Below are 20,355 nucleotides of genomic sequence, written 5' to 3'. Positions count from 1 at the left end.
CGTGTGCGTCAGTTTTTAAAACTTTGAAGATACGTGGTGTCCGTTCGGCTGGAGTAGCTCAGTTGGTTAGAGCGTGTGGCTGTTAACCACAAGGTCGAAGGTTCAAGCCCTTCCTCTAGCGTTTTTTTTTAATTTTTTTCCCATTTGACTTTTGACCCTTTTGCTTTAAATTTGCCTTTCTGTTCTCTAGATTCTATTTTTCCCCATTTGACTTTTGAATTTTTGCCATAGATTGCTTCCACCATTACTTCATTTTTCAATTTTTTTATTCTCTTCCCATTTGACTTTTGACCGTTTTCTATAGATTTGCCTTTCTGCTCTCTAGACTGTATGCATATTGTTTATTTCCAACCATTAATATGTTCAAAAATATATGGTTCCGACTACATTATTCAGAGCACAAAAATTAAATAAATTTATGCATATATGGTGTGTTAATTGCTCTGAACTAGATGTGTGTTTGCATAAAGAAGGGGTGTGTGTTTTTAACAAATGTGTTTGCATGAAAAAAGAGATGGCTTCTGCAATATTTAGAGCACATAAACTAAATAAATTTCTGCATATATGATGTGTTACTGTTAGTTGCTCTGAATTGAAGATGTGTTGCATAAAGAAGAGATGCCCCCTGTTGCAATATTCAGAGCATTTTCGATATTAAAATATGGCATACAGACAGGAGCTGTCCGGACTACCTAAGGAGACTGCCTGTAAGACCACATGAAGGGCAAGCAGCCCGAGCTCACTCAGAGAGAGGGCACAGGCAAGTCATCTTTGGCTATCTTGACAAGCTCTTATCGCCATCTCTCTCCACCTCCCTCTCCCTCTCGTGTAGTCATGTTTGTGTGTCTTGTATGCAATGCAATGCCTCCATCGGCTATTTATATTGTCTATCCAAGTACAGAAATTAAATTGGCAGAGAAGTAGAAAGACCCATGCTGCATCGAACATATCCAAGTTCCTCCATTTCCGACAAATATTCAGGTCCATCCAGACTATACATGTAACTGATTCGGTTACACCTTATCGCTGCCGAAATTGGAAACCGGGACCAGGAATATATGCCCCTGTTCTTGCAACGCGTGCCTGTATATCTCGATGAAGGTCTTGTATTGTCTTTCAAGAGGTTGCATCCTTTGTTGCTTCACAAAGTTGTTCAGACATGGGAAAATATGGATGGTCAGTTGTGTAATTGTATTTCCATGGATGCGCGTGGATGTCCAACAGCCGTGCTAATTGTTTAGTTAGCTTGGCAGCTAGATGCATCATACATGTATTGGCATATCGAATTTATGTTTTTTTCCCTTGTGCATTGCACATTTGCACTACTTTGAATTTTTTTCAAATTGTACCTGCATTTCCATTTCCAGTCAACATAGTAGCTCTGAACAAGTGAGCATTCTCTTGATCTAGATCTTGAATTTTTTTTGATAAAGGAAAAGAGTTCTGGAGCTCTTGAACATTGATTTTGTAACTTGTAAGGAACGGATATAGTCTTAAGGGATTTACCAAGTGTTCTATCCATTCACATAGGAACAATTTCATTACAGAAGGGGTTCCTAGACAAATGTGGTAGGCGCCCCAAAAGGGAGCAGAAGATAAACCCAAAAACTGGTGGCTACTGTTCCAAATCCGACAAACAAGAGGAGTAAGAAGAGCAGCCGGAGGAAGTAAAGAATTGGACCTTACTGTTGGGTAAAAGAGCATTTGCCCGAACAAGTGTGGTGAGAGCCTCTCGAGGTGAGAAACTCAAGCTAAGGGAAGGTCAAGCAAAAGAAATGTGCAAACGTGTGGTGAGAAGGTTAGGAACCTCCTCCCTGGAGGCCCTAGGGTTGTTGTCAAGACAGGTTACGTCCTATAATTATGCCTTTGGCTTGAGGGCTAGGATATTTACAAGGGGTCCTAATTGGCATCAGGTAGCTAGGGTGCCAAGGGCATGTATCCTAGCCCTTTCTGCTTCTGGAAACACTCTGCATTTTTTTTCCCAGGATTTTTTTAACGGAATTTTTTCCAAAAAAAAAATTACCATTAAGAAAGAGAAATGATGTCCCTTTCTTGTTGCACAAACTGAGTGTTGCATTCCAGAATATCGTGGGAGCCAAGGGTCAGGTCAGAAACATAACATATATATACGTCAGTTTCCATGGGAACATTGGCAAGCAGCTCAAGCAAGTAATTCATACGGCCAAATTTCTCCAAACAAATTAGTAACTGTGCAAATAATTCTCATTAATTAGGAAATCACAAGGCACAACACGCATTTCCATGAATTCTGAGCCATATTTTTTTCTCAGTGCCATTGCATTTCATATCGAGCCATCTAGCTTTACAACTCTGCCTGCAGGCTGCAGCCGAAAGAAATGAATAGAGCAACGAGTTTTTTCTTTTGGCACATCTCATCTCCATCCTTTGCGTGTTCGTTCTTCACCTCTGTGTGTCCTTCAATAAGAAACCATGCCCGGGCTGCCCCTTGCTTTGGATGATCGAAAAGCATGCGGCACATTGCTACATTTCCTCAGGTCCTTCCGGCCATGGATGCTTCTGCTGCACACTCCAAGTCAAGTTAAACTGTCGATCGGGTTAAGTGCAGGAAAAAGATCGAGGATGAATAACATGACGTGTGCTCTACTACATGCCAAGCTCTGGCTTTCAGTTGAAGAAGAGATAAGCCTGGCACGAAAGATGGGAGCCCCTCAGGATAGCCAAGGAGACTGCCTGCGAGACCAACCGCGCGCAGCAGAGGGCAGATGCACGCCAAATGGGTTGCCTCCTGCAGCAGGAGACCACAGGCAAGTCATCCTTGGCTACCGTAGCAGAGCCCTCATCGCCATGCGAGGCCACTCCTCTGCCTAGCTATACTCAGGAGGATGCATGCTTCATTGCCTCAGACGATTACCTCAGATAAGAGCCGCCCGGACTAGCCAAGGAGACTGCCTGTGAGACCACGGGAAGAGAGCAAAGCATCATCATGCACAAGGCTAGCTAAGCTCAAGCTCACTCCAAGAGGCCACACAGGCAAGTCATCCTTGGCTATCTGGACAGGCTCCTATCGATTGCCATTGCCACTGATCTCTTTCTCACACGGTACGGTGTGTGTGTGTGTGTGTGTGTGTGTGTGTGTGTGTGTGTGTGTGTGTGTGTGTGTGTGTGTGTGTGTGTGTGTGTGTGTGTGTGTGTGTGCCTTGTATGCTATGCAGTGCGTTCCCATCGGGTATTTATACTGCCTGTCAAGTACAGAAATGAGTAAGTGATGAGGTCATGGAAGATTGAAAGCTATACCAATGCTTCCTCTCAACGGAGAACGACACTTACAGCATAGAACATATCCTCATTGGCTCATCTTTTTCTAGAAATGTGCAGATCCTATCCAAATTTTGCACGCCCGTGTGTCAACGATTTGGCTACGCACCTTATCCCTTGCCGAAATTGGAAAAACCTGGTCCGGGGAATATATGCCGTCGTTCTCGCAATGCGTGCCTGCAGATCTCAGCGAAGATCATGTTGACCTTCAAAAGGTTGGGTCATCTTCTGACCTTCAGAAAGCTGTTATAGGATACGTGTGGATTTGATCCATTGTGTAGCTATACTGACTGGTGCAGAAGACAGAACAGTGTTCTTGTGATTTTCATGGGCCCTTGGATTGGGTGTTGACCTCTCTAACAGATTACTGAATTTGTGATGTTGCTCAGTGATTGCCGGATGCCACTCGAACAAGGGTCCTAGCTACATCATTCATACATTGAGATGTCGAACTTGAGCAAATTAATTCGCGATTATATTTTGAATTTCTATTATGAGTATAGTCAGCATATAATAGATTGAACCTCCGAACATGTGAACAATTCGCTCCTTTTATTTTAGGAAATGGAAATGTGCTGCCGCGTGTGCATGTGACCATTTTCTCTAATTATCTTGCAAGTAGTGCCTATTTGCTACGGGATAATGGCAGTTGCTCCGCTGATTCACTTAATGAGCAAACATATTAGTTCGAATTGGATGCCTAAACAGACTAGTGCCCTGTTGTTGTGGAGTGCAGGGTCACCACTAGTTGCAGAGCAAGACGAAATGAAGAGATGCCAAATTGCCAATTAGTATTGCAAACATAAAATCGTGTGGCACAAAGAAAGTGCCATTTTAAGCTAACCAAATCTTTCAATGGGCAGCATTTTGAAATCTGGATTCGTCAAAAGAATAAAAGGATTGGGGATCTAATTTTAGATCTGTACCATCTCAATCAAGAACTTGAATTATCATGGGTTTCAAGGCCGTGGAAGCTTTTCAGGCAGCAAAAAGAACTTGTCTTTTTCTTCCTCTTCTTCTTTTTTGATGACCCTGCCTACGTTTACTTCTTCAGTTTCCAGAGCAGCACTGGATGCATCGTTACCTATTCGATGGAGTTGTTCTGCTCCTCTAACCGGTGAACACCGATGGAGGTGTCGATGATGCAGACATTCGGTGGATCGACACAACAGGTGTAGTGCCGCGTGGGGAGGGGGATCGAGGCCGGTGCTCGTGGACGGGGATGAAGAAGCATCGGCTGGCTGGAACTGCGGTGCTCGGGATCAGGGAGATGAGGAGATGAACTGCCGCTAGAGCCAGAGTTACGGCGAGGTTGTTCAAGTCCGGGCGTCCTCGTGAAACGTCGCTGAGTCTTCGCGAGGGCTCCTGATCTATCCGGAAAAACGATGGGCAAGGCTAACGAACGGATGGTTGAGATTTTGCCAAAGCTTCATCCCAGGGCTCTTATTTAGAGATGACGTGGAAGTTTGTGGTTTGAGAATCTATGGGGCAGATTTCGATAGTTAGAGATTATAGAGATGTGGAGAACAAAGACTCCGGAACAGAACATGCACTTCAGGATCACAGGCAATCAGTTCTCAAGATATTGCCATATACACAGCCAAATTTCTCAGACAAAGAAGTAATTGGGTCGATAATTTTCTTCTAGGCGGCTTCCAGGAGTTATTTCGTTCAAAAAATAATTTTATTATTAACTAGGAGATAATTCGGAACAAATTAAAAGATTTCCATCTATTCTGTGCTTCCGTCTTTTCTCACTCTTAACCGAATTGAAAAAAGCTTTTACAGTCCTTCAAGAGGTACGTCCTCATAAAAAACATGTACCGTTAGTTCAAATGAAAAACTATACATGAGAATATTAGTGTCATTCCATTGCATAACCACCTATCTAGCTTGACTTTGCAGATGAAGAATATGGACAGAACAAGGCAAATAATTGCGTGTTCCTTCTTCGCTTGGACGTGCCCTTCAACAAGAACCCCTGCCCGGCTGCCCTCGTGTCCCTTGCTCCGGGCAAAATAAAGCAATACACGGCTGCATTTCGTCTGCACGAACATTGCTAGCTCTTGACCTGGTTCTGCTGCACACGTCGTCAAGAGTAAAGCGAAGGCTATCAAATTACATTCACGAAAGAAGAAGAGCAATGCAACAAACCAGCTAGCCAAGTGCTGTGTGTTAATGCATACAACCATTGATCTGCTAGTTTTATGCAATGTCATGTACATAACTGAACAAGCATTTGTAGATATATGATTCCGTGAACTCTAGCGCGTGCAGCAACTGATAAACATAAACTGAAGAGGAGATGAGCCTGGCATGAAGGATGAGAGCCGCTCAGGCTAGCCAAGGAGACTGCCTGCGAGACCACACGCCGCAGGAGAGCCTCCTGCAGCCGGAGGCCAACACAGGCAAGTCATCCTTGGCTACCAGAGCAGAGAGCTCTCACCGCCATGCGAGGCCCCTCCTCTCCTGCTCTCTCTGCAGCTTCACTCGCACACCGCTCACTGCTACTGCACTGCACCTCCCCAGCTCCCACCCCCTACACTTTCCCAATTTGGGCTGGTCGACCACCACCTCGGCGCCTCCATTTATAGCAGTCGCGGATCAAGTTGATGCCGAGGGCAACCGGAAAAGGGTGGGTCAGATCAGGGCCGCCCATGGCGCTGAACAGATCTCTTTCCCTAATTGGAAAATGTACAGGAATATGTTCTTCCCCATCCGCAATGATCTGTGCGGTGGCCGGTGGCCGGTGGCCGCTGCCCATGCCCATGCCGCCCCCACCATGCGGCTCGGTCGAGCGCCACGCTGGGGCATCTCTGCAAGACTGCAGCTTGCAATGAGGAGATCTGTTGACCTTCTGAAAGTGAAGGTAAACAGCTAAAACACATCACATGCTGCGCATCCCCCAAAAAATGGATATCAAAGGATTTTGTTTCAGTTTTTCTTTTAAAAAAGGTGGTGCTGTTTTTTTTTTCAATCTCTAAAGAAGATGTGCAAAATGCGAGGTCATTGGGCTCTAAATCCCTGCTCTGTTGTCCTGGAAGAACTCGCCGGAAATGCAGGAGAATTTCGTGGCAAACAGTTCGGTTCTTGCGGGTGTCTAGGCTGTACCATATCCATGCTTCAACATGGCGTGAAAACTGAAAAATGCTGCTCTACGCTCTACGCAGCTATTGCCTGCTGATTATTCCGCTCTAGGGAAACTGGTGGAGATGGGAATTTTTTTTTCCATTTTTGGGGGGTTTTACAATTCGGTGCGGCCATCTGAACGTCACCAGTGACCTCAATTGCTCCAACTCTAAATCAAGCCCATGATAACTTGTCGCTCGCTATTGCATATTTCGGCCAACCATTGGAATCTTTTCCCTCGCCTGTTTATTTCTACCTGCACTTTGTCCAATGATCACCGATGTGTTTAATTTTTCCCTCTAGAGAGGAAGCTCGGTGTGTTCTTTCACCTTTTTTCTCTTGAACTCCAAATTCCTCTTTTATTCCACCCGTAATCCAGCAAGATCGCGAATGACCCTGTTGATTAGGCATCACGCCAAATGTTGTTATGATCGGAGTCCCAACTCAATGTCTAAACGAGCTAGTCATGACCACTTGAATCATTAAAACGAGAGGAGCAAACATAACTATCTTTTTTTGGAAACACAGAAGAACGTTTACATTCACGCAACACATCCATCCATATGAATACATGCACGCAACCTTATTCCTATAAGTACATATGAGCTAACAGATCTCGAGATTGACGAAGTCACCATATGCACCTCGCGTCGACGGGTACGTCGCCTCCCACTAAAAGAATAACACTGGATAGACAGTGGTTTGATCTATTGAGCCTCGTGCACTGTTTATGTAGAGTCATGATATCTTAGCAATTCTAAAAATATAGATGAAAAACTAATATAATCCTACCATAACAACTGGATCCTTCGAATCTTTATATCCATATAATTTAACATCTCTCTACAGTCATAGCATGAGCAGAGCGGATACTCAACTGGAGAAGAAATCAACTAGCACGTTCAAATAAATTGTAGCGCTTTTATTGCTGAAATAATCAAAGAATAATGCGTTGTGAAGTAATCAAATAAATTATTGCTGAAATAAATTGTAGCCCTTTTATTGCTGAAATAATCAAATAAATTGTAGCGCACGCTCCCTCCCTCCGCCTCTAGCGTCGCCGCAAACGATGAGTGCCCGCCACGTGCGGAGCGAGAGCCCCCCCATGCGGCTGTTGGCGCCGCCGCACACACGTCCTCGCGTTCCCATGACGACACGGTGCCCTCGTGGCCTCGTGCTCCACGCGCGCCGCGCCGACGGCCTGCCTCCGGGCTCCAGCCACCTCTTGCTCCACGTACGGCGGCGCCTAGGATGCCATGCCAGTGCGTGCCGCTATTCACATACGAGTACTACTGTATACTCGGTCGTTGTTGACGGTGGCCATGGTTGCTGAAGGTTGGTGCATCCTAAGTTGTGAACCACGTGTGGATGGCTCAACTGGGCCCAGCTTGTTTTGCTGAACCCCCGGTGCATCGTGTCATCCACGACCATGAGTCCACCTGTTGGTGTCCTGTCCTTTCACTGGCTCAACTGAAGTTCAACAGCTCAACAATATCGCCAATTTTCCAAGCAGCCCGGCATTGGCAATGGTAGTACCTTCGAGTTCCTGGGTGTTCAGTGTTCTTGCGCCTGCTTTGCTTTCAGCTGCTAATAAGGAACCAAGTCTAGCGGCAGGCAGAAGATTAACTCATCCTCCTTGGAAGCCGACAGCCGTCGACTTGAAGGAATTGCAAGCCCATGCCCCTGCCCCTGCCACGAAGTTGGACAGCTTCGGGTTCTCGCAGTGGACAGGGATAACGCGCGTGCAGCAGTACAGCGAGGAGAAGACGACTCGCCAGGAAAACACTTCTGACTGCAGCATCTCCGCTCTGCTTCCCTTCCTTGTGATTGTTCAGGAAAACACGGTGCACGCGCGGATGGGTAACGCTCGGGCGCGCGCTGAGGCGGTCTGAGTCTCTGAGCGCAGAGAGCCAGGCCGCACACGTGGCGTGCCGTGGTGGGCGGAGCCGGCCGTGGACGCGTGGTCAGCGAGCATTTGGTCAGACATTTCCACACGTCACAAACTCCATCGCGTTTGAGCAACGCGTTGGCGTGCGGCTTCACCGTAAAAAGTAACAGGCGTGTGACGCCGGTACGGCACCGCAGGATCGGCGCGTGCGTCTGCTCGTGCCCGTGGACGGCGGACCACGCAGGACGTCGCCGGCACGCCGGTTCCACCTGCCGCATCCGCATCCGTCTACACGCTCACCTCTCTCGACCGCGCTACGCCGTACGAGTAGGCTGGGAGGAGTCTAGTTCCGTACGGTATCAGGACGAGTGCCTTTGGATGTACATGGTCTTTTCCCATAAATGGACAAGGAAAAAGGTTGCAAGCGTCGATGGCCTTCCTTCTTAGGTTAACCGAGTCGTTCAGACTTCACACTTCAGACATATCGACATTTGCCGTTCACCTTCCGCTTTGACGAAGCTCTCTCTCTGTCTCTCTCTCTCTCTCTCTCTCTCTCTCTCTCTCTCTCTCTCTCTCTCTCTCTCTCTCTCTCTCTGACATAGCGGCCCGCCTTTGGCGCGCGCTTCCCCCCCTTTTTTTATGGCTCTCGGCAAACACGCCGCCGCCATACACAAGCGCGCGCGCACTGCTGCTGGTCGCGGTGATCGAGCGCCCGGCCCAAGTGGTCAACCAGCCAACCTCGCTCCTCGATCACCTACTGCTAGCTTTCCAGTTCCAGCCACCGGCCATGCCGCCGGCGGTCACCGCCGCGGCGGCGCCTCGCGCTCGGTGGCCGCCGACCCTCGCCCCCGCCCGCGTGCCGGCAACGCGGTGTCGTCGCGCGCCCGCCGCGCGCGGGCCGCACGCGGTGGCGGTGGCGTCTGGCTCGGCCTCGGCGTCGTCACCACCGCCGCCGAGGAGGAGAGGGCTGAGGGAGTACGTGGAAGCGGCGGGGGAGATGGCGCGGCGGAAGGACGGCGGGCCGCCGCGATGGTTGTCGCCGATCGAGTGCGGGGACGCCGGCGGGCGCGTCCCCGGCGCGCCCACGCTGCTCTACCTTCCCGGTACGACCATTACCCTCTAGAAAAAAAAATTGTGTCTTCTCTTTTAGTGATCTCTCTACCATTTGCAAATTGCAATCCAAATGCGCCTCAGCTCTGACAAAAGCACACAGCTGATTGAGTTCAACCTGAATATTCCGACGTGCAGCCATTGCCGCTTCACTTTTTAGTTACCCGTCCTTTCCAGCACTACACCAATAGTGCGATACCATATCGACCATTCCAGCCGATATTTCGAATCTTTGTATACATTACCACTCAAATCTTGTGTGTCATGTGCGTTCCATAGCCATAGGTAGCAGTGCAGCATATACTAACAAGATTTGGTGGCCACACAATAGTTCAGACCAACAGTTATGATATTATTTAAGCGCATCATGAACATAACACAGCATTAAAATAGCGGCAACTTGCCGACGATTTGGTGGCTTGCCTGCTCATTCCACCCAATTAGTTTTGTTGACTTGCTCGATCATCTGCAGATCATGTCGATAACATAAACAAAAAGAAGATGGTCTAACAAAACCACAGGAGTCTATGTGGGCCATGTGCTGCTTTCTCACTATTAGCATCGGGAAAATGGCAAACAGTTTACTGTGGTGGTGGGTGATGGCTCCTGGAAGTAGAATGGTTGGTGACTTGATGGACAGCGACATCCATGCTGTTTGACTGTTAGATGGACAGAAACAACAGATGATGTAGTAGTCGCTGAATCGGAACTTTGGTCTTTGCCAGATTCAGACAGTGTTGGTTTAGGATCATGGATTCTGAGGAATTTTATCTGATTTTAGATTTTGGATCCTTGCAGGGATCGACGGAGTTGGTTTAGGACTTATCCGGCACCATGAGAGACTGGCAAAGTAAGAGCAATTCTAGATGGAAATTCGTGACTTTGATTTTCCTTGATGCGACCGATGAACTGTTCTGAGCTGCAGGATGTTTGAGCTGTGGTGCTTGCATATACCAGTTGAAGATCGTACGTCCTTCGAAGGTGCGTCTTTATCATATGGATTTTCCAGAATCAAGTAAACAGTGACGTGCCTTTTATTCAAACAATTGATGGAAATGCACATGTGCTTGTAGCTTAGCCAGTTTCATCCAAAATTATCACAATTTAAGTAGCTGAATTAAAGTATCTTAAGTTAAAATTTCCACTTATAAAATCTCCAAAAACTTTGTCGAATGAATGCAGGACTTGTTGAGTATGTGGAGACGACAGTGAAATCAGAGAGCTCAAGAGCACCAGACAGACCAGTCTATCTTGTTGCAGAATCAGTAGGAGCGTGCATTGCTCTCGCCGTGGCAGTGCGAAACCCAGACATCGATCTGGTACTGGTCCTAGTAAACCCAGGTCTTGCTGCAATTGACTATGGTTTTTGTGCTTCTCTGATCTTTCAGTGATATGGTTTTCTCCCCCAACTCATGGATTTTGCCTCGTCTTGCAGGAACATCATTCCATAATTCACAGCTGCAAACTCTCTCAGCCTTCTTGGACTTGGTCCCTGAACCCTTCCATTTGACCACTCCACAGCTGCTAAATTTTCTGACAGGTTTTAGTTTACTTCTCTACACTAGTCTTTTTGAGGAATTCTACACTAAGAATTTGTTTTGTTAGAGGAATGGCATGCTTGCTTTTGACTCACTCGGAAGGCAATTACTTTTGCAAAATTTTTAGATGGATGAGATATATAGGCATCATCTTCCTGAATGTATGAAACACGTTTGCTGCCCCTTGTCAGATCTGCTCCTTATAGTTCTTCACTGAACATTGCACAATGAGCCAATGACTAGATAGGCGACAATAGCATGAAAAGTACACTCATTTGACTTACATCTACTGAGTGCTTATCATAGTTTAATGCTTTTAGGGAATTTCATGAATATGCCGTTAACTTTTATTGGACGTGGCCTCTCTCTTGAAGAAGCTGGTCAGACGTTATCAGATATCACCTCCAGTTTGTTTGCTTCCCTTTTGGTGAGTTCAAAAGTATCAAAACATGCAAACCTATCTCTATTCCTGGTTTGTTTTTGAATCTGATTTTATGAATATTTGATGCTGGTACTTCTTTTAGTTCATACCTGCTAGTCTGTTGGACATACAGTAGTTCAGTTTCTTTCTATGCCTTGATCTAAATTCTTCTTTACGCCTTCTTGCAGTTTTTGGTTGATATATTGACAAAGGAATCTATCGTTTGGAAGTTAAAAATGTTGAAGACAGCATCATCATTTGTAAATTCCCGTTTACATGCAGTCAAGGCCCAGACTTTGGTACTAGCCAGGTAAGACTTACCACAGTCCACGCAGGCAAATAAGAGGAATGCTCTTTCGTCTTCCATATAGCATATATATCCTCAGTCCTTACCATAAAAGGTTAAGAAGAGCAGTCTGAAACATGTTTCTCATGGAATAAATGCATGAAAAATTTAACTTTGAACATACTTTCCTACTTTAGATTGGATCTGAATTTGATATCATTTTGCCAGTGGAAATGATGAACTGCTGCCAAGCAGCCAAGAGGCTGAGAGGCTACGTGGTGCTCTAGAGAAATGCAGAACACGCCTTTTCAGAGACAAAGGCCACAAAATCTTACTGGTATAGAAGCTAAATATTTGGTATCTTTTACATCATTCTTCTTATGGGTTATGGCCACTGCTAGCTCCTACTTACATGTACTTCTAAGTTCACATGGCAATTACACAAAACATCTGACAGGAAGATGAATTTGATCTCGCGACCACCATCAAAGGAGCTGGGTACTATCGCCGCTCTAGGAAGACAGACTTTTTTTCAGACTATTTACCGCCAACTCCTGATGAGCTCCAACAGGCTATCAACCGCGACAGGTCATTTCTCTAGCAACTTAAGCACAAGCAGTGCTAACCTGGTCCTCCAAAATAAAACCCACATAAAGTTTTGGCAGATGCCAGAGAGTGCCGGACCCTGTTTTAGAACACAGCAATTAAATTTTACGACACATGATATTAATCCCATAGGAATTTTGTGAAAAAGTTGTTCCCAAACAGTCCATGGCAGCTACTGAATTTATGAAAACTTTCAGGGTCCTAAACTTTATCACTGACCCAGTGCTACTATCAACACTGCCTGATGGGAAGATAGTGAGGGGCCTGGCTGGGCTGCCAAGGGAGGGTCCTGCCGTGTTGGTCGGGTACCACATGCTCCTGGGGCTTGAGCTTGGACCCATGGTCACAGGGGTGCTGAGCAGCACCGGAGTCCACATCCGGGGCCTGGCTCACCCTGTCATTTTCGACAAAAACTCCGAGCAGCTCATGCCTCACTCGGCGTACTTTGATCTCCACCGGATCTTGGGGGCAGTACCAGTCACGGGGGCCAATTTTTACAAGCTCCTTGCAGACAAAGAGTTCGTGCTGCTGTACCCTGGAGGCGCGCGGGAAGCGCTTCATAGGAAGGTGAGGGTTAGCTGTGGAGAGGTTGCGGTTTTTTATTTGCTCTGTCCTAAGTCATATCTCGGAGACTGAAAGGTCGCAGCAGTAAAGGTGAGATGGACTCACTGAGGGCTGTGGTTTTCAGGGAGAGGAGTACAAGTTGTTTTGGCCGGAGCAGCCTGAATTTGTGAGAATGGCATCCAGGTTTGGAGCAACGATCATACCATTTGGAGTAGTGGGAGAAGATGATATAGGCGATGTAAGTGCTATCCCCTACCTGCCAATATTCTATATCAGTTGAGAACATAGACTTGGATGATGATCAATCTACTATCTCAGTTGTTGTTAGACTACAATGATATTCAGAAGCTTCCCTTCTATGGTATGCTCGACGAGGCGCTAAACCGCGATGACCTAAAGCTAAGGTATGCTGCAAATTCAAAGTCTCTTTCCTTTCCTTCTTTTTTACTTTTGGATAATATTTGACCTAGTGATGTTGAGTTGTGGTTTCAAAGGACTGATTCCATGGGGGAGCTGAAAGATCAAGGGATGCACCCAGTAGTGCTTGCACCGAAGGTACCAGGGCGGTTTTATTTCGTCTTTGGAAAGCCTATTGAAACAAGAGGTACAAAATCCAAAAACAATCTGATGACATCCTCTTAGAGTTTAGTGTTCTTCATGCATTCTCTCATGACAAATTAACATTGTTTATCTGTTCAGCAACCGATAAGACAGGAGACATGCTGACATGTTTCCAGAACCTGAAGTTTGGTACTATTTCTGCAAACAAAGTCTCATTTGATTTGCTTTCTTGCATAGGGAGAGAGAAGGAGCTGAGAGACAAAGAGGAGGCCCAGCAGCTCTATTTGCAAGTCAAATTTGAAGTGGAGAGCTGCATCAACTATCTGAAGGAGAAAAGACAAAATGACCCCTACAGGAGTATACTGCCCAGGCTTCTCTACCAGGCGGTTCATGGTCCCAATGCAGAAATACCCACATTTGAACCATGAGATGTTCACTTCGATAATACCATTAGTTAGAATCCAAACCAACTGTCAATAATAAAGTGCTTTGTTACCATTATTCTCAAAACAATCATGTTCATTGATTTGATTGTATCTCATTCAAAGCATAAGGTCAATAAAATTCAGTTCATACCTGTGAATGTGTTAAGTACATCTACAAAGGGTATTTGTTTAGGCAGATCTCATCCAAAATGAATTGGGGCTGCATCCATGGGACGATGCATACAGCCAAAACTCTGCCCATTATCTATAAAAAAAAAGGAGATCTCACCCAAAGCAGTGCATGCATGGGAGGCAAGACATTCACCCAGTCACAATGCAGCAGCCTAATTCATAAGAGATTGCAACACTCTAATTGAAGATCGTACATAAAAGTAGATGAAATGAGCTATTTGATCAGAAGGTTAGTACTGTACAACTGGATAATGGCAATAAACAGAAGAAACTAATAAGGGAGTTAGTGAGGAAATGGTATCTACAAATTTCATCTGCAGCTATACGTGTGTCCAAGGAGGTCTTAGTTGCTTATGTCGAAGTATTTGGGATTTGCTGGGAAGTCATGCTCTACCCGCAGCTGCCAGGAAAGAAAAAATCCATTAGCTAGCATAAAATGTAACAACATGAGCAGTAGTCGATTTAGATGGAATCGTGTGCTAAGTTTTATGAAACATATTTAAACATGGTCAAAGTATCTAGTAATGCAAATATATTGGAATGAAGAGGTCAAAAAGCAACAAAGGACAGCTTGTAACTTCTGCAATCCAATTGGTAGTTTTGTGGATCCTGGAACTTTCTATGTTATATGTTCAGATAATTCAATCTCACTGTGCCGTAAAGAATCAAAACTAAGATTGTTTTAGAAGGATGAAATAGACAGCCTGTAGGTATCTTAATTGCCACATACCTCGCCTTCGTCAGCGTCTGAGTGCCTTTGAGGGAAGACAACTCTAATATCATTGTAGAGATAAAATCTTCTTTCTTCCTCAGTCTGAGTACTGCGACTATGTGGTTCTGATGAGAGATCAGATTTGCATTGCTGCCTTGATCTTGATGACTTCTTGGAGAAGGGGCTCAGGAAACGTAGGTGCAAAGCATACCGAAGAACACCTCCAGCTGAAATATCATTGACCTTGGAAGATCTGCAACAAGATTTATTTCCACCTGACAGAGATGTGTCTATTTGACAGCAGCAACCACCAGCATTGGCTACATTTTCTGAATTCACTATAACGTCACATTCCATGGAGCAACATCCTGTATTTGAGTAACCTCCATTCTCTGACTCATCAATTGGGTAGCAGTTATGCCCCTTTTCAGAAACTGCAAAGTCAAAACAAAATTCATTAACTTTGAACTCTGTAATTTGGATTTATCTACCAATGGTATTGGTTTTATTACATTCGGAAAATAGAGCACCGCGCTCTCTAAGTTCACTTCCACACTGGACTGACTCGACCTTTACGTCACTGGCCTTGCTTCCTTCTTTGGTCAGATAAGAGGGAGAAGCAGAGGATAGAGTGATCTTTTGCCGCATGAAAGTCTGTCCCATTTACAATATCAGAATATGGACTTCAGAAGAAAAAAAGTAAAGAAATAAAACTAAAATTGTGACTCCCCATCAAACATCCATTTCATAAGAAAAGGTAGGCATCATTCATGCGCCTTGCAATACTTGCAAAATGGTACCAGATAATTAAGTATTTGCACCTTATGATACATATACCAATATAAATTGAAGAAGCAATACTTTCACTAAAGGGCAGAAATTAGTTTACTGGCTTGGTAGCCTTGGTAGGCTACACAACAACCAGTAAAGACTCATAGAGAGCCATGCTTTGAGTAAATCAAATAAAATGAATTTAGAAGAATTTCTATAACCAACTCTACATAAGATCACTGAGATGACCCAAACGTTTTCCTTGTGTCTATCTACCAAAAATAGAAATTCACGAATGGGACTGAACCACATGTGTCTTAATGAGTATACGGGAGCCAACAATATTAATGGAATTTCAACATAGAAGCTGAGAAATAAAAAAACATGCCATTTTAATCAACAATATTGAGAATCGCAACAGAGAATGTCAACATGATGCATATTTTCTGTCATGCATGTGAAAATAAGGAAACAAATCTGAGCCATAACAGATAAGACAATAAGACAAAAATAGTTTAGAAAAAGCAAAAAAACATGGGTATACTTTTTTTTTTCTAGAATATGCAGGAGAGCTGCGTATCATTCCATTAAGAACATATACTGATGTCTCATACCTTCTCAAACATGGGTATACTTAAAAGGTAATAACATATACTGATGTCTCATACCTTGCTTCCAGCAGGCATGTCACTCAAATCATAGGCACAGAAGAAGGTGTGAAGTGGTGTTTTCTCTGGGTTACTGACCAACTGCCAATAAACAAGAGTTTTGCTTGAAGTGAAATACACAAATGAATAGCATAATGACAATTTAACATAAGTTTTTGAAGAACTATCCAATCAAAGAGCGATCCAAGGGTAGTGAGGTTCACTAGCTAAGTACCAAAGTTAGCTACAAACATGGCAATAATGTGGCATTATGAGCTCAGTGTCCCATCACAATTTTGTACTATGAAACTGAAATCCAAATAGCAATAACACAATTTTCTCTGGATGCAGAAAGGTGCTGTAATTTCTTGCCAGAATAGCTCACCAACTGAATCACAAGTTTAAATCTGACACAAGGGCATGCAGACTTCAAGCTCAAGTTGGTAATATGTGCCATCATGTCTAACAGAAGTGCTCCAAACATGTGAATTTATCAAACTAAATGAGATGTACATTTTTCCACGATCTTATAGCAACTTAATCAAGAAGTGAAAGGTACATATGCAAGTACAGGTAGTTAAGCTCACAAAAAAACTTTTCATGACTAGGTCCTAAACTGAGTTAAATCATGCGATATTCCATTATATTATCATTAACTGAATCAATATCTTGGCATTACAAACCAATTCAAAAGAAATATAAAAAATACACAGGCATAGTACATCCCAATCAAATATTATTATAAGGTGAAGCAATTCAGTACCAGTTGTATGCGGCCTTTAACAGGGATGCGTAACCGACTTTTTGCTGACCGTGAATCACTGTTACTGAGGCTTCTTTTGAGTTTTGGGCTTTTGCTATTATTCGTAGGCAACCTCCCCGCAAGATCAATCGACGAATAGTACAACAAGGAGCTATCTTCATCGATGCTTGTTACTGTAAATGGAAGCTTCTGAGTTGGGGGAGAGAAGTTACCACCAGTCACATTAAGAATAGCCAGAAAACCATCAATACTCTGCACTATTAGAAGATGGAATTAAGACAAAAAAACACGACTGGTATCCTCATCAAAAGTTGAGTAACTAAGAGTAATAGAAAACATGGCGAACCTGATTGTCTTTTCCACATGAATAGCGACCAGATAAGAGAGACTCCTCAAAGGAGCCAACCAATGACCTCCTTACAGGGACAAGGTTCAAACTCCTAATACATCCAATGCTTGGAGACACAGGAGCAGATTCTGGGACCCAGTTTCGATATCTTCTATCAAAACTCCTCTTAGGGATCATTGTACCAAATCCATCATGAAAAATACTGGTTTCTTCTAACACATCACTCATCCTTATTCTACCACCATACTCTGAATGATCTTCACAATTTGATCCCCCCATTTCCTTCAAGCCAAGGAAATCATTTTCAATTTCTCCAGATAAATCCCTCTGAGCTCTAGTAGTCGTCATTCTATGCATCCATTTTGGACCAAGCGGAGAAAGAGTGAGTGGTGGAGAATGTGATAATCTTGCAGGCGGTATAGACACCCTTGCAAGATTCATAATCCTTTCAGCAAATGGTTGATCTGAGCATGAAAAGAATTCCTTGCCCTCAAGCAGAGGACCATCAGTGAATATATTAGAGCTAAACTTACCAACACCCTGCTCCGTACTCCAATTGGAGTATCTCAATATTGGCTCAGTAGGTGAGTGAAAGGCATCAAGAGTTCCAGTGTTGGCCTTTTTGCTGTCATGGAAACCAGAAGAAGAGAGCTGTCTAACGCAATCAGTGTGCTGATTTTTTACATTGCCGGAACCAATGCTCAGTGCATCACCATGGAACTGTCCAGCAGGAAGCACATTAGTTAATGGTGACAATACCCTTTTCCTTGCCTGAAGGCCGTGCTGTTCAGCTGATAAATCACAATTGTCGATGACTAAAGATGAATTCATCTTGTCAGCTACCATCATATCAGGAACTCCAGTGGAACTAGCAGATCCTGAATCAAACCCAACAACCCTCATTGCAGGCATCTGGACAGTAGATCTGAATTTATGGCATGATCTATAACTCGGATCTCTTGATTCAGGATTTAGGCGTTGGCAGCCTGCAGGACCATCAGTTGTGTGGCTGGTTCTGAAATGGCTATTGAATCCATTCGATGCACTCAGTGCAGATTTTCTCTTGAAATCACTGGTGGATGGGGGAAATGCACTCTTTGAGCATCCTACAGGAAGTTTATCCGAATTGCAGGGGCCACTAACACTGGAATGAGGACTGGTTGCAGGTGTACTCAGTGTAGTAGGAACTTCCTCCTTGACCATAGGAATTTGAGGCAAACCCATCCAGCAAATGGAAAAATGAACTTAATCTTCTTTCGAGAAGGTGTTTTTTCAGATGTCACAATGACCCCCTCACTTTCCAAATTCCAATTTCCAGTAACACCAACACGAGAATTTTCCAATAGCAATCTATCCTACTCTATCAACACGAGAGGGTTATACTTATACCTTAGAACCACATCGAGATTTCTGACACAAACCCATGACTAGAGAGGATATCACCGTCCCGCCACCAATCATGCTCTTATAGTTACCGCCACAATTTGAGATGAAGCACAACTTGGAGCCTGAACAAGCAACAAGAAACCTCGGATGAACCATACCAAGAGATCAAATCACAACCCTGCAAATATAATCACAGGTCACGACACTGCTAAATAAGCTAGCTAATGAGTTTATGACAATTTTTTTTCTCAAGACTTTATCACAAAGAGGATTCCGAATTGACGATATTAACTAAGCTGCAAATTCATCCTAGGAATGCTAACAAACTATGAACTAAGACATGCAATGCAGCAAAATTAGCAAATCCCCAAGAATTTTGGAATAAAAAAAGCAAACCGCCGACATTAACTAGTATCTATACTCTACCACACAGCAGCAGGGGCGGATCCAGTATAGGATAATTTTCTTTTGCAAATAATCGAAGTTAGTGAATACAATACCATATACTAATAATTGGGTCAGATCCGAATATAATTGCCTTACATTAGGCTATGGGGAGCTCGATTTCGACAGCGGGAAGGGAAGGGGATGGAATGTGGCCTGACGAAGACCGGATGCGGCCGATCGCCCAGTTATCGCTGCCAGGAAAGAAAGGAAGAGAGGGGCCGATGCGTAGCCGTGCACGGGCTCCGCAGACGCCGGGAGCGGGCGGCGCCAGGAGCAGCGTCGCCGGGAGAGGGAGCCACCGAGTCGCGAGGGCGCTCGATCTGTTCTGGCCGACGCCGTTTGCGAATGCTTGGGTTCTTCGCTCTCCTTCCTCCTCCATGGCTAAATAGATTCCTACGATAAGCAATCGGACCCTTTTTCTTACTTTTATTCTCTTTTTCATTCACTTGGTTTTGTTTGTGTTTTGGTCCTCCTGTCAACAATTTTGTCGATAGAAGTTTATGTACAAGAATACTTCTGATTTGATTTTGAGATAAATATTGTTCAAGCAAGATTTGAATCGTTCATGGAGTAGGATGCACGATTATCCTTTTCGCGCCGCATGTTCTTAATATGTTTCTTGTACAGTTTTTGAGATATCATATTAAATTCATATTCTCTATATTGTCAAGTCAAAAACCTCGTATTATATTTTACATAGCATGGACACGGTGGTAATGTCAAGAACATTGAGATTCTTCTACGTTATCACTTCACCAATCTTATACACATACGATTTCTTATCTTGTCAACCACGCCATCACGGTACTGATGTACGAACAAAAACTTCAAAAAAATAGTAGCATGTACTCCTTCCGTCCCAAATTATTATTCGTTTTAGCATTTCTATATACATAATTTTTGCTATGCATCCAAACATACACTATATCTAGATACGTAGGTAAAATTATGTATCTAGAAAAGTCAAAATAAATAGTCATTTGGGATGGAGGGAGTATGTGCTAGAATTACACCGAGAGCCACCAAAACTTCATATAGTAGCCCTAGGAAAAGCAAGGGGTTTTGTTGAATTCGGTGTGCTCCTCTCTTTGTGTCAAAGAACAAAAAGAAACCGTAGAGAATCAGGAAAAGCGCAGAGAAACGCCGCCCGTGGGCGCGTGGCCACCGACCAAGCACGTGGTGGCCAAGAGCCCAAGATCGCGTTTGCGTGCCTTGAAAGCTGTGCCCTTCTTCCCTTTTTCTTTTTCCTCCGCCCGCCCGACG

At 44.3% G+C, this 20,355-nt stretch overlaps 2 protein-coding genes, 1 long non-coding RNA gene and 1 other non-coding gene across 5 annotated transcripts; 2 read left to right on the top strand and 2 right to left on the bottom strand.

Annotated features, from left to right (window-relative positions):
* Positions 1-47: 47 nt before the first annotated feature.
* On the top strand, positions 48-121 carry TRNAN-GUU (transfer RNA asparagine (anticodon GUU)). The gene has a single exon. It is a non-coding gene; the product is annotated as a tRNA-Asn (tRNA).
* A 4,892-nt stretch (positions 122-5,013) lies between these two features.
* On the bottom strand, positions 5,014-8,348 carry LOC117845811 (uncharacterized). Its single transcript, XR_004638149.2, has 2 exons — positions 5,452-8,348; positions 5,014-5,374 (listed from the first exon to the last, which is right to left on the bottom strand). It is a non-coding gene; the product is annotated as an uncharacterized lncRNA (long non-coding RNA).
* A 438-nt stretch (positions 8,349-8,786) lies between these two features.
* On the top strand, positions 8,787-13,977 carry LOC117844577 (phytyl ester synthase 1, chloroplastic). The gene is made up of 14 exons (XM_034725296.2): positions 8,787-9,417; positions 10,223-10,274; positions 10,350-10,405; positions 10,607-10,765; positions 10,860-10,964; positions 11,283-11,389; positions 11,572-11,693; positions 11,898-12,006; positions 12,127-12,257; positions 12,473-12,842; positions 12,964-13,077; positions 13,158-13,243; positions 13,334-13,443; positions 13,638-13,977. Exons 1-14 carry the CDS (start codon positions 9,102-9,104, stop codon positions 13,826-13,828), a joined length of 2,028 nt encoding a protein of 675 aa, XP_034581187.1. The 5' UTR covers positions 8,787-9,101; the 3' UTR covers positions 13,829-13,977.
* A 235-nt stretch (positions 13,978-14,212) lies between these two features.
* On the bottom strand, positions 14,213-19,466 carry LOC117844576 (uncharacterized). Of its 2 annotated transcripts, none has more exons than XM_034725294.2 (7): positions 19,189-19,466; positions 17,257-18,823; positions 16,911-17,162; positions 16,169-16,249; positions 15,242-15,383; positions 14,748-15,163; positions 14,213-14,417 (listed from the first exon to the last, which is right to left on the bottom strand). In XM_034725294.2, the coding sequence occupies exons 2-7, from the start codon at positions 18,481-18,483 to the stop codon at positions 14,361-14,363; spliced, it is 2,175 nt and encodes a 724-aa protein (XP_034581185.1). In that variant the 5' UTR covers positions 18,484-18,823; positions 19,189-19,466; the 3' UTR covers positions 14,213-14,360. The 2 variants fall into 2 exon arrangements, with proteins under 2 accessions (XP_034581185.1, XP_034581186.1); XM_034725295.2 differs by having other exon boundaries at positions 17,257-18,767.
* Positions 19,467-20,355: the final 889 nt, after the last annotated feature.

The sequence above is a fragment of the Setaria viridis genome, chromosome 2 (assembly GCF_005286985.2).
Source record: "Setaria viridis chromosome 2, Setaria_viridis_v4.0, whole genome shotgun sequence".
NCBI classification, from domain to species: Eukaryota; Viridiplantae; Streptophyta; class Magnoliopsida; order Poales; family Poaceae; genus Setaria; species Setaria viridis.
Note: the sequence above shows the minus strand (reverse complement) of the source record. Positions and strands in the feature narration are given on the sequence as shown.